Source organism: Taeniopygia guttata, chromosome 7 (genome assembly GCF_048771995.1).
Source record: "Taeniopygia guttata chromosome 7, bTaeGut7.mat, whole genome shotgun sequence".
Lineage (NCBI taxonomy): Eukaryota > Metazoa > Chordata > Aves > Passeriformes > Estrildidae > Taeniopygia > Taeniopygia guttata.
The window spans coordinates 5,561,566-5,575,501 of NC_133032.1; the positions used below are offsets into that span (position 1 = coordinate 5,561,566).

Sequence of the window (13,936 nt, forward strand, 5' to 3'; positions counted from 1 at the left end):
TGCCTACAGAGAAGGAACTGCATCTTCTCCATTTCCCCATGCTATTACTTGTTTCCTCTTCATCCACTGAAAGACAGATCCAGTATGATTTCAGAGGGTTTCCACAAGAGCTTCTTAACCTAAAAACCCAAACACTTGCCATTCAAGAAGTAGCAAGACAGACCATCTGAGAGGAACTAGGTCTTGAAGGAGAGACAGTGCTCTAAACAAAACACTTTTTGACAGACAACAAAATTTTTTTTCTGTTCCTCTTCTCACTTCAATAGGTTCAGAGATCAAGCTGGCTCCTTCAGATTTCTTCAGATCTTATCTCCCAGGACAGCTGTGAAGCTCATCAAAGTGGTCTTGCACTGCTCATACATCAGTGCTAAGTAAACTTCAGTTGGTAACTGAATCTGGCCCCCAGAGTTGGATATCCCTTGCACTACTGCTCTGTGTATAAATTAAAAAGTGATCATTATTATTTTTTCATCAGTGACACAAAGAACAATGGTCTGCTTGTCTTAATAACTGTGTAAAGGAAGAATGAGATAATGCTTGTTTCCAGATAATTTCACTTTAAATCACATTATGATGAGGATAGTGTATTGTTAATCAGCAACCTCTAAGGTATTTCCAGAATAAATATCTTTAAACAAAAATTTAAACCTATAGTTCTTTGTGAAGAATTTTGGCACGAAAATAATAAAAGATAATACTGGTCTAAATTTAAGAGTATTGTCAGACATTAAGAACAGAGCTCCCTTTCTCTTATGTGAGATTGAAGTAACTAAAGCAATTTACTTTTTATGCAGATAGCTGCAGAAATCTGAAGTGTTCTTATACCATACAGTGATGAGTGGTTGCAGGGTGCAAATGTCCCAGGTTCTGCCTGGACAGAAACACAAAGCCTGCCTCTATACCAACAGCCACTGTCTGAACATGCCCAAATAACAAATGATTGCCCAAATGCCACATGATTGCACCCTCCCTCATGAACCTCTGCTGTGGCCCTTCAAAGAGAGGATTTCTAAAACAGTTACTGATTAAGAGGGAAAATGCACATTACTTCTTTAAGTTGTGCTCTTTTTCCAAGAACCCTGTCCTGTTTGTGTTGCACAACCCTGAGCACACTGCCAGTAAATGCTCCATGTCTTTGCAAGCTACAGGAACTAGAGAAACATCCCTATGAAATCACCAGAAACTGAAGAAATATGCCTGCAATATTCTCCTTCAGAGTGTGGTTCCTTGTGCAGCAAATCCAACTCAATCTGGTCAAGAAGTACCAGAGGCTGTGTAGCTGTGCAGGGTGCTCTTATTCTATACTTTGTCACCACTAGAGCTTAGAGAGACATCCACAGTCACTAGAAATCATCTGAAACTCTTGCATAATCCCATGCCACTGTGGGTTCAAATTAAAGAATGACAGTCCTTTTTTAATTGTTCAAAATAAGCAATTAAATCACTCAGCGATGCTTGTTATTTAAGTGGCCATCTTCACTATATTTGCAGGATATTAATCAGCACAAATAAACCACCACTTTACTTCCAGCATTGGTAAGTCCTCTTTGGAAGATGAGTGGGGCTACAGATCCCTTCAATGCCTGGGCTCACATTCACATTGCCTGAAAATGTTTCCACTCCTTTGGCAGGAACAACAGGAATGGAATGAAAATTGCCATGAAAAATCAGTTGACAAAATGTTTAATTGTACGGTCTGTGATGTGGATGGAAGCAAACAGAAAACCCTTTTACTACAATTGTACATCCTTTACTGCATAAATAATAAAGGAGAGAAGTTCTGCATCAGAGGTGTTAGAGATTTACATGAGTTTGGAGACACGTGCACATGAGTTGGCCCTTTACGGCTGTGTAAGTAAAAGTTGTATGGTGTTCTATAAGAACTGTCTTATCTTTGGTGAGGTATTTATACCAGATAATAAACCAAGGGCATCACCAACTGCTGGAAGGGCAGGGTTAGTGAGAACAAAGGTTATTTATCTCTTAGTCATGGATAACAAAGGGTTGTTTTCTCTCTTGTATCCCACTGGGAGAAGGTTGCTAAGAAGTTTCCCAGTATTTATTCCTTTTCCATTATTTTTGGGGGGCAATGCAACCCTAATTAGAACCTCTACTCACTATCACCTATGTCCAGTAAGGTCACACACACCTTCTAAGCTCAGAGAAAGTGCAGCAGTAATACTCTGAAAATGTAAACATAAAAGTGACAAACATTAAATGCATCTCATGACCACAAAAATTTACCAAAGGAGTTGTGAAAATTCTCTAGGAGGCTTTGAATTGCAATGTTTTAATTAATGACTGACAGTGGGAGCTATTTACAGGCTAAATCTGCTCAGATGGCACACAGAGCATGTGATGTATTCTTGCAGGCTGATGTGGCTGAAGTCATCTGGTAGTAAATATAATCTTGACTTAATTATAATGTTCTTTTCTCTTCCTTAGCAGTTGTTTATGAATAAATCTCTTGTTTTACAAGACCCAGTGAAGGTATTATTATAAACAAAGCATAAAAGCAGATATATAGTCTCATTTCCTTTGTCTCTGAAACAAAATACAACATGTTGGAAAACTACAGAATGTTGGAGGACTCTTCACTCACTGCCTTGAAGGGATCAAAACATCCAAGTGTACACAGGCAAATAGGGGAGTAATACACAGACTTAATCCTCTAAAATCTTGTGTGAGAGCTAAATGAAACATAAACTGACTCAAATATCCAAGTATTCTTCTGCAAATGGACGACATAGATCACACGGAGTGCTCAGCATTCTCAGATAGTGTATGGAGACAGACAGATGTTGGCAGGACATTTTTCCATACGAATAATGTCAGGATCATGCCCTGATCTGTTTTCTGTGCCAGTAAAAGCCAGACACATTACAAGTTAAAGTGCTTGGTTATGAAGAGAGACAGCCTTTTTTCTTCAATACTCTGCAGTCTCCCACAACGATGGCAGCTGGCAAATGTAACGATATCAGAATGGCCACATGGCCTTTTTATCCATCACCAGAAGGCAGATAACCACGTAAGGAAACCAAAACTATGTCCCTTAATGTATCTGGGCATGAAGCCAACAGAAGGCAAATCCCAAATTTAGAGAAATCAGATGAACCTGACACTAGTCTAGCTTGACTTTCTCAGTAACCAAGAGGATTTGAGCCATCACTGCAGCTGGAAAGGCAACAGTTCTAGCTTTCTTAGCGCTGCCTACCCTCTCATCAGTAAAGGTTTATCAGTGCCATCTTGCTGTTCACCACTGGTCTTCATCTGCCCCTAAGGGGCCTGCTCCATTTTGCCATTTAGAGCCACCACAGCTAACTCAACACTGTTCACAGCCAAGAAACCACCACCTCACACAGTACCTCTACATCCACCTATTTTTCCACTCTTCAATTACAGGCAGACATCCCAGCCAAAGTGAAGCAAGAAGAAAATAGCACCAGCAATGATCTTCAGAGAATCATCAGTCTGTGGAGAAAAAGACTGCCACATGCCTGTGTTGGCATGTAGGTATGGAAATGATGGAAAGACTGAGAATTTCCATGAGAAGCAAAGAAGGCTGCAGAATGGGAGTATCAGTGTGATTATTCTAACATGAAAGTGTGCTAAAGTACCAAGTTCAAGTCTTGCCCAGACCCTTTCAATAATGCATCAAATAGGTCTCCTTTCTCCTTTTACTTTAACAGGTGTGCTTCACTTGAATCTGTTTGCATAGAGGAGAATTCAGGTGAAAGTCACCCATGTGAAACAAAGGGGTTGGGGAGGCAATGGGGTGAAGAACAGCCTTATAAACCTACTATTTCTAAGGCTGTTGGATAACATTTCATCCTACAAGCTTTTTGCTCCCCTTGTTGTTTCACTGTGTTGATGTTTACGGGGCAAAGGGAACATGTTAGAGTGGAGAGATGCATGAAGAGGCTGGTAGGATAAATCAGGACCTAAGTGTAAAGCAGTGTTAATGTGAGAAAATATGTGAACAATTTCAAATCTCAACAGAAATGGAAGTGGCATTAATTTGATGGTAAATAGTCTGCAGAAGGGGAAGACCCAGAGCAGAGAGGAGCAAAAGGAAAAGGTACCAAAAATGGGCCAATGCATCTGCAGACACTACAAAATAATGGCATGAAAGTCAAAGGGATTTTTCCTCCCCCTTGCAGGACAGAATTTCAGCACCTCCTCCCACAGCTATGTTCTGAAAGGATCAAACAGTGCAGGTCTTCCCTATCTGAAACCAGAGAACTTCTAAAAAACAACTGAAGCAATGAAGTATTTTACACACTCAGCAACCCAACATTTTTATAATGATCCTAAGTACTTCTGGTGTTAAAAGGGTTTCTTGTCAGTTCCTGCCTGTGTTGAACCTCATGGCAGCTCACAAATTTTCTTAACTGCTGTTGCTTTTGTGTGAATGGTGCTCTATTTCCTGGGAAGGCTGCAAATGCAGTTTCACACCATTTATTTTATTTCCTTCTTTAAAACACTATATATTCATAACTCAGCATCCTCAGCACACCATTATTTATCTTGGTTCACATGTGCAAATGGATGTAATTGTATTAATACATAGATGTAGTAGCAAACAGTATTGTAAAATGTCGGATGGGGTGAGCTAGTGATTATTTCTAATTATATTTTATAGCACGTTTCTTACATTAATATTGTAACTTGGTAATCCATAGTATTTACACTGTTTTTTTTATACAGCACAATGTGAATTTCAGTTATGCTGTAACTGGAGGGATTTTGTGCAGCTCATGCTGAAACCCAGCTAGAATAATTTTTTCCTGGACAGTGTGAGCCTCTGAGAACACAGCCCTGATGTGCCATTAGTTCCTACAGCAGGTAGTCTTGCCTTGCAAGTGGTGCAGATAACTAGAAATTATATAAATGAGCTCTTTTGAACACAGTTTAACTCTCAAATCCAGTTCAAATGGCACACACTTGGCCAACACAAAGCCTTCATCCAGCTAATCAGTTCTGCAAGACCTCTCCATTATCTCTTGATATTCCATGCCCAAATACTCAGTCCCTCTGACAAGACTAACCAGAGTAGTTAGATAAGAAATTACTGGTCTCTCAGGGTCTATAAGAGGCTCTTCTTTGGGATGTCTTTGCCAAAATCTATTAATGTTGTTCATAGCAGACTGAGAGGATGCAAAATAATCTTGCAGTCTTTATTAAGGCATGCAACTCAACAAAACCTGTCCCTATTAACATCCATGTGTGAGACAAGATTGATCCTCAACAGGTGACATGACAAGAAAGATGTGGATGAACAAGTGAAGGAGTGCAAGCTCTGCACAGAGGTCATCTTTCACCAGAACTTTTACTGCACTGGGCAGCAGATGGAGAGAGTGAGCCACAGGATATCCTGACAGAGGCAACTGCACCTGTGAGAAACTGTTTAATTCTGAGCTGTGGGAGAGGAATATCTTCCTTAGAAAAATTATGTTGTATCATTATGTGTTTAGAAGATAGAGAAATAAACTCAGGGCTCTCTTGTCAGGATTTCTTGTCCCACATCTTCTCATTTTAGACTTGAACTAGGGGGAGCTCAGTTGAAGGTTATTAAATTTTGACAAGGCAAGAAATTATTATAAGTAAGTGTTGCTTATAATCAGAGACAATATACAGGTAGACAGCTTCATCTACCAACTGATGGGCTTTTAACAAAATAAGCACAATAGGAATTGCATGACAGATATACAGGAGGTGATTCATTTGAAAAAAAAAAGCCCCCATCAACATACTCAGATATCTTCCTCCTCCTCATGGAATCTACAATTCATATTTCTGTTTAGCTGATAATTTCATTTATGAGTTACAGAGCATTTATCTTGAATAGTACAGATGTTTGGTGAACAGAATGATTCATCTCTTCCTCTCCACTTTCTAAGTAGGACAAAGAGATGCCTCCAGTGTGTGCTAGGATGGAAGCATGTCTGTCACTAAGTTGTTGCTTCCCAGAAAATAACTACCCATTAAGAGAAAAATTTGGAAAGACTGCTGCCAACAGAACTCACACAGAGTAATGCTCTCTCAAGTGATTGTGCTCCAGAGACTCTTACTGCCTGTTTCCTTTTCTCTCACCAAAAGCCAGAGTACGTACAAAGACCTGCTCCTTTTGAAAACCAGTGACACAGCTTCATTGCCTTGCATGTGTGGGAAGTAAAAGTCTGAATGGGTTTCATGAATGAACCTCATAAACACTTCTACTGAATTCAAAAGATGCAAGAGAAAAAGTTTCAGTTTGGAAAGACTGAAAGTGTAAATCATCCTAGAGAATGAAGAATACCTAAGTTTCTTTTTGATGTTAAATACTTCAATTAGAAAAAGTATAAAACCATCAGAATTTTAAAAACACTTGATTTCTCAGATTTTAACCCTAAAACTTTATTAACTTCATATAGTCTGCTGAAAGTATTCTAACTGAATACCAAATATATGCTGTATGTAATATATAGCTTATGAATTTCATTACCATGCAGTATGTTTGCTGACACATAATGAAAGAAAAGTTGCTTAAATTAAGCATCTGTTACATTCAGTCCCAGTTTCAGTTATATATATGTCATGAATATTTTTGTGGTTTTAGAGGAAAACCTGAGTAGGTAGAAATACTGGCAAATTTTTGAAGACTGCCAAAGTAGTGGTCACAAATATTTGCAAAGGACATCTACAACTACAGCTCTGTCTGTGCTGGTGCACTCCAGTTATGGCACTAATAGCACCACAGATTTGCACATTGAATAGCAGTTGCCTGTCTCCTGTCCTTGTTGGTCCATGTCTGTTTTGCATGTGACAGCTTTGTCACTCCATCTCAGCCTCATTTTTCACTTGGAGGAAGGCAGTGGCATAAAGAACCCCAGGGACATTAGAATGCTCTATAAACATGATTAGAGCATTCAGCCTCTTTATTTAAAGCAAGTACCATATTGCTCCCAGCATCTGCTTTGGGCTGTAATGGGGCCCTTAATCAAACCACACCACCCTGAATGAGCAGAGCCCTGGAACATCTGTTGATTGTGCCTGCATAGTTGGCAGCTACAAACATGGCATCTCATACTTACTGCCACTCACATTCTTGTGCTGGCATTCAAATGGATTCCTCTGGGAGAGAAAAGTTATCCACCTGGAGCTGAGGTTCTCCAAGACGAGCCTGTGCTGTATAAACTTTATTTCTGTGAGGAGGGCTCTGAGCATTGAGGTGTGCACTTCACTGGAGCCAGAAAATTCATAGCATGGGTATGTGGACTCCATGAGTGGTAATAGTGCAAAGACCATGTAAACAGCACCACTAAACTGTCAGTTTATGTTGTTTCCACACTGAAAGGTGAAACACACCACAGTTCAATTGTTTTTTACACTTGCAATTCTTTTTTTTTCTATTAAACATCACTTTCTCAGGAACAGTAGAGGGCCTATAGCTAATTGCTCACTTGTGACAAATTAACCACTGAAAACAGTGTCACATTCCTACAGGGAAAGGAATGATCAACATCCAATGGACTGACTGATGATTTCCAACATGAAACCAAGAGATACTGAAAGATGCATTAGGATCTTAGAAAATTTCTAGAGCTGTGTGTGAAATCTTGGTTATAGCACCAACCTCTGGATGAGTCACTAACTTTTATGGCTGCAAATAAAAGGTCATTTTTTATCTCTTTAGGAGGGATATTACCTGTTGAACATCCTGCTGGAAAACACAGAGCTGCAGCCTTTGATGTAGCCGGACCTTTCTGTGTTGCCAGATGCTTTCTAGGCGCCTCTGGTGATGCAGGACTTCATGTACCACATCCAACACCTGGTGAACAGCCTTGGAGTAGTTTGCAGTAGCAGTAAGGGATTCAGAATTCCCAGGACTCAAGGGACGCTGTAGGACATCCAGCAAGGCCTTTCCATCCTGGCTCACCTGAATGAAGAAATAGGTCTGCATCACTGCACTGGTGCTTAAATATCTGACAGCTGACAGAGAACAGCCTAGCTCATTCTTTTTCTGCTGAGTGTTTTCCTTATTTCAGTCAAAAAGGAAGAAAGAGCTCATAACATCTCTTTTTGACTTGTACTTAGACATTCAGCACTTGCCTCTGCTTCCTAGTGGCCCTGCTGTGTCACTCAGCAGGAGCACAGGTACAGCACTGCTGGGGCTGCACACAGAGATCCCAGAGCTTTATTCCATTGTGACACTTGGGCACTGAAAATTCCTGACACACACTGCTTGGTGACAGGTGGCATTTGCAAGAGCGGGCCTATCTTTGTGAGGAGGTGGCATTTTAAGAAAACCACAGATGGCAGAGTCATTCATATTCTGTATAATAAGGGAGAGTCCTTTTTTGTAGGATTACTAAGTATGCCTATACATTGAGAAATGTGACATTCCATTCTGCATTTCATTCAGTGGCAGTGAAAAATAAATTAGTATATGACTGATTCTTTTCTTTCCCAGGAACAGCTCAGAGGGACCTATGGTCTCAATTTTCAATAGACTATGAAGTTTGCTAGGAAATACAAAGCCCTCTGCACACATCTAACCTTTTTCAAGCATATTAAAAGATATTTACAGATGCAAAGGCATTTGGGCATTAAAAAAAATCAGAATGCCTGTTTTTTTAATGTCAGAACTTTTTTTTCTGGAACATTCCTGGACCATTTTAATATTGCAGGGGCAAAATGACAGATTTAACCATAAAAACCAGATTTCTGCTAAAAAATGTGTGCATGCACTGATTCTCAAAAAATGGCTTTTTGAAATAACTTTTTGGTTCCAGATTAAAAAATTAAAATATTTGTTCAACAGAAATGGTAAATGAGGACCCTATTGGAATCCCTCTCTTTTGCAAGCCTACTTTTTGCTTTTCCCTCTGAAACAAACTGCAATGAAAATGAAAAGCTTTCCTGAAAAGTGTATTTGTATGCAATCACAATCACCGATCTTGACAGAAAATAGGGTAATGAATGTTTTTCATCCAGTTCAAATTTTGAATATTATCAGTCAAGGCTAAAACACATCTCCAGGATTTCCATTTTCTGATTTATTCCTGTATTGTAAGTTGCTTATTCAAATGTAGAAAATACCCTTTTAATGCCCAAACCTGTGTCTTTTGGCAAGCCATGCCACATCCTGGTCTGTGGTAGCACTGGGTATCTGGTGCATTTCAGAGAAACCAAGAGACCTTTTGAGATGCATACTGGCGAAAATTGGAGTCAAGTCTCATATTTATTACTATTTGGTGGCTTTAGGAAAATTCTTGGGTTATGTATTCAAGGTAATTTGAAACTAGATCAAGAAATAACTGGACAGTACAAAGGGAGTAGCTTCCCATACTCAATTTCAGTTGCTGCTGAAGATCAGCTGGAATAATTTGCACATGTTGGAGCCTTTTGGGGTCACAGAGGGAGTAACAGCAGTGGATAGTGGTGGTATGATAGAGGATTTTGGGAGGAAACACTGAGGCACTGGTGTTACCTTGGCAAGACTATGGAGATGGCATTAGCTGCTAGTCAGGAAGAAGCAGCTTCCAGAGGAAGAAGATAAGGCATACTACATCCTATTTTATCTGTGGGAAGACAAGCAGCAACTACTTAATTGCTGGGAACAGGAAATCAAGGCCATGGACACATGTAGGTGCAGATTTTTAGACCAGAAACTCACTCTTGCACTGGCTAAATCCACTGTGTAATTCACTGTGTTTCTGTTACTGGGATTTGGGCTTAGATGTGGTTTGGATCTCTCCCTGGGTGTTCCCTGGGTGGTGTTCCAATGGTTTTAAAAGAGTCCTTGCTGATTTACACTGCTACAATCACAGAAGAACTGGGATTAAAAATAAAGGTTCAAAAGTTTACCAGTAAGAGATGTGATTGCACAGAAAATACAACACACATGTTTTACTCAGGAAAACTTTCTTACAAAGTTTGTGCTGTAATCCAGACCTAATAATAGCTACCCTTCTGCATTGTCTCTTACTCCCTGTTATTCTATGGGATATAGGTTTTTATCTGTTGCATAGCAATTTGTTTCTGTTGTCTGTCTAAAAAGCCTCAGAGATTACAAGTTATGATTTTTCCCTGATGGGCATAACCTCCTGGTTATTCTCTGGACAGAAAGAGATAAAACACCAGATTTGAAATCATTGTGTTGTCCTGTTAATAATCGTTAATACAAATCAGAGGCTATTAGAAGCAGTCTTCTGCTTTCCAATTTACATCCCTGTCCCAGCTCACTGGACTAAATAAATGAAAAGGAGCAGGTGACTATCAAATAACCAGTGGTACTCAGTATTCTCAAAGATAACATAGATATTCCAGAGTTTCATATCATCTGCATCTCTGAAATTCTTCAGCTTAAAAAGCTTGTTCTCCAAAACTATGACTATTTTTGCATTCCCAATCAATAACTCAGAAGGTTTGTGCTCTCAGAGTTCCCCAATGAGCAGATTTCAGAAAGGAGCAGCCTCACAACTGGAGAAGCCACCTACTGTGCTCTTTCATTCATTTCCAAGTTCTCCTCATAATTGCAAAAATAAATCAACAAAACTCTTTTCATGTGAATATTTTTAAATTTTTCAAGGACTATGGAAGGAGACAAGCAAAACAACCCAAGTCAGTCACATCACTTCACTTACATCTTATTTACAACATATTTTTAAGTATTGCAAAAGTCTTAAGCTGAATGGACCCACGCCCCATGACTTGCAATCTCAGTAAGATGTAAGTGCCAGTGTTGCATTTGTCAAAGCAAACTGCTGCTGGACTCTGGGAAAGTTTAGTTCACCGCCTGACACAAAACACACACACTTCTATCACTTCTATCACCAGCTGATATTCCTGGCTTTGTGGTAGGAAAAGAATGGGCAGAATGTAGAATGTAAATGCTTCTGAAAGAAGTTATGTAACCTTGGGTGCACCAAAAGATAGATTTTGTTGTGCTAGTGGAAACATCCTATGGCTGCTCTATACAAAGATAGGGAATAAGTGAAAATCTGCAGGTATCCTTTACAGTGGGCCAGGAAGACCTCCAGAGCCTTGGAAGACTAATGGTGTCATCTGTGAAACAAGCAGAGTTTGCACTAGGGAAAAAAAATGTGGTTTGGAGAAAATCTATCATTCCTCCATGATGACCAGAGCAAGGCATGAGCAAGTGGGAGATACATACATACATACATATATATACATATATATATATATATATATTTTTTTTTTTTTTTTTTTTTTTTTTTTTTCCTGTCCTGGAGTCTTCACTTGGTAATTTACTAAGCATAGCAAACACTACCACAGTCCTCCAGTCCAGCTTGGAAAACCTTGCAAGGAGCAAAATCCCTTCATAGCCAGAGAGATACTCCAGTACAGCAGTCCAGGGGAACTGACTTTTTGTCAGTAACTTTTACTTTATGCTGTAGCCTGAATGGGGAAAAAAAAGCAAGTAAAGAACTTCATGTGGGTTTTTTTGACAAAATTCCAGAGAATTTGTCTCAGCATTCTTGGCATCCTCTTTTAAAGGAAGAAAGCACATACCCTATTTAGGTCAAAGCTATTTTACAACAGTATATACAAATACATCTCAGATGGTGCTTAGGGACAGGATTTAGTGGTAGATGGTAGTTTTAGCTCAGCAGCTGGACTCAGGATTTTAAGGGTCTTTTCCAGCCTAAATAATTCTAGAATCTATCTAAGGCAAAGTCTTTTGAGCATTTGTTGCAATTAGGACTTTACATCTCTTTGATTTGTACATTGAAGGAGAAAGCCTTTGGCATCATTTGAGTCATTAGCATACCTGTGCTAGAGCTAGGACTTATCCACAGAAGGAAAGGAAAAGAAGTAAAGGTGCTGCTGGCAAAAAGGGGTTCCCAGTTCAGCAGAGACAGCGAAATGGCTCTTCTTTGGGTGCCAACACTGGTTCTAGATTTTCTTTATGATTTCAGATTTGTCCTTTGATTCTTCCCTTACAAGCAAATTGCTAGGAAGTCATGTACTACAGCCTGGGATTGGGTCTGACTCTATCTTTGAAAGGGTTGCAGGAATGGAAAGGAAATCATACTTCATTTAGAAAAGCTAAACTAAATGCAGCCACGTGTCTGTTATCACTTAGCAGATACTCACATTTGCTCTGGGAAGCACATACCTCTGTGTAGGCCTGTGTCACTTGCTCATAGAGGGTCTGATGATGGTGGATGGCCAGTTCCAGGTCTTGCATTTCTGAGGGGAGGCCTCCATCACTGCACATTTTGCACCAGGCATCCACACCTGAAAGGAACTGAAACAATTCCAGGAGCAATGAGCAACAGTGACAACAACACAACCTCATCAACATTAGAGAACTTTGCAGAGTGCCACACATGACTGCAGCAATGACTGAGAAGCACACAGTAACTACAAAGAAGTCCTTTTGGGCACCTTGGAAAGGAAGATTCCTGTCACCTCCTTAGTACCCAAAGGATGCCTAGATCCAAAGGAATGTTTTTTGTTTCTTCTGGATTAAAAATAAATGCTTATTTAAGCAGGTTCAGCAAACACCCATTCTTTGCACACCATCAGGGAGGCCACAACACTGCATTCCAAAAAGGGACGGTGAAACATGTCTAGAAAAATACACCAGTGTGAAGCATAAAAAGGGCACAGTGACAGCTCCAGCTGCATTTGACATTGTCTCATCTGTCTGTCTTCCCTCATGTACATGTCCTTAAAACTACTCACATGAGGAACAGAAAACTCCCATTTATAATCACTGCTGACATTAATTTCAGTGAAAGACAAAGTCTGCATTCAAGGAGCTCCCATCCCAGGTCCAGCTCAGTGGGGTTACTATTAGGATGCCAAGGCTTTAAGCCCCTGTGTCACACGTGCTTCTGGCCCAGTTCAGCAGTGATCAGATACCATTACCATCTGATGGCTGCTAAGCAGCCAGCACAAAATGAGCTGCTGGTCTCAGTCCAGTTCTTGGTGGGCAGATGTCCATGAAGAGGGAGGGAAAAAAAAGCATTGCCATTGCAATTGATACGGTTTAGCACCTTGGTTGGAAGCCTTAACAGTCAGCCAGAAACTGAACACTTTGGGGTGCAAAGGGGTGAAAAAAATATTTTTCTACTCTAACAGTGTCCAGAGCAGTGCTGATGCACTTTGGCAGAATAAACTGAGGAAGCTCTCCTGGGTGCTGCCTATTCTGTAAAAGAAAAGAGGAATTTAGTCTCTAAGACTCCCACCCTGTTTTTCTTTTAAGCAGGGCTTGCTTCAATGACACAGCTCACATGATCATATTTTGTCCATATGAACTGCCTAATGCCACCTCATTATTTCTCATTAATGCTTTCTCTTCTTCCATCTTGCTGTTAAACCAGCCTGCCACACCTTGGGCTATTTATAAAAAGAGCAGCTAATCATACAACAGATGTAGTGCCCTGTAGGACTAATGTATAACACCATAAAAGCACCCCAGGATCACAGCTTTGTCACCTCCTGAAATGTTCACCTGTGGCTTGTTAGTTAAGCACTCACTCACAGCATGAAGGGCTGTGAGATTCAAAGCAAAGAATTCCCATTCAACCCTGTCTCTGGCATCAGCATCCTTTTTTATTGGTAATGTAAAGCTATTCACCATGCTGCTGTGTAATCAAGGCTATAAAGTGTTTGCACTGTAAACACTTCTGTGCACAAAGATTTGGTGACAAAAGATTGATTCCTAAGAGTTCATGTCTACAAAGTACAAGCCTACCAGTGATGACTGTGCTTTCTAGAAAGGTAGAAGCAAGGACGGCAGGCTCTCCTGCACTGGCTTGACTTATGATCTGATGAATCTGTTCAGATGAAATCCCCAAACATCCCTGCATAAAGCTGAAGTCATCACATTTTGTGCCAAAGTAATGGAATTCACATAATTTCTGATGCAGTTTAAGAGCACAGAGCTGTGATCACAATCCATTTTGAGGCTGTTCCATGA

General features: G+C 40.0%; 1 protein-coding gene across 16 annotated transcripts in view; it reads right to left on the reverse strand.

Annotated features, from left to right (window-relative positions):
* KALRN (kalirin RhoGEF kinase) overlaps positions 1-13,936 on the reverse strand; it is a 467,424-nt gene that overhangs the window by 225,156 nt on the left and 228,332 nt on the right. For all 16 annotated transcript variants that reach the window (XM_030277125.4, XM_030277127.4, XM_030277129.4 and 13 more), the window contains 2 exons: positions 12,125-12,256; positions 7,688-7,918 (listed from right to left, as the gene is read on the reverse strand). In XM_030277125.4, the coding sequence (XP_030132985.4) occupies positions 7,688-7,918; positions 12,125-12,256 (363 nt within the window). The remainder of the gene's footprint in view (positions 1-7,687; positions 7,919-12,124; positions 12,257-13,936) is intronic.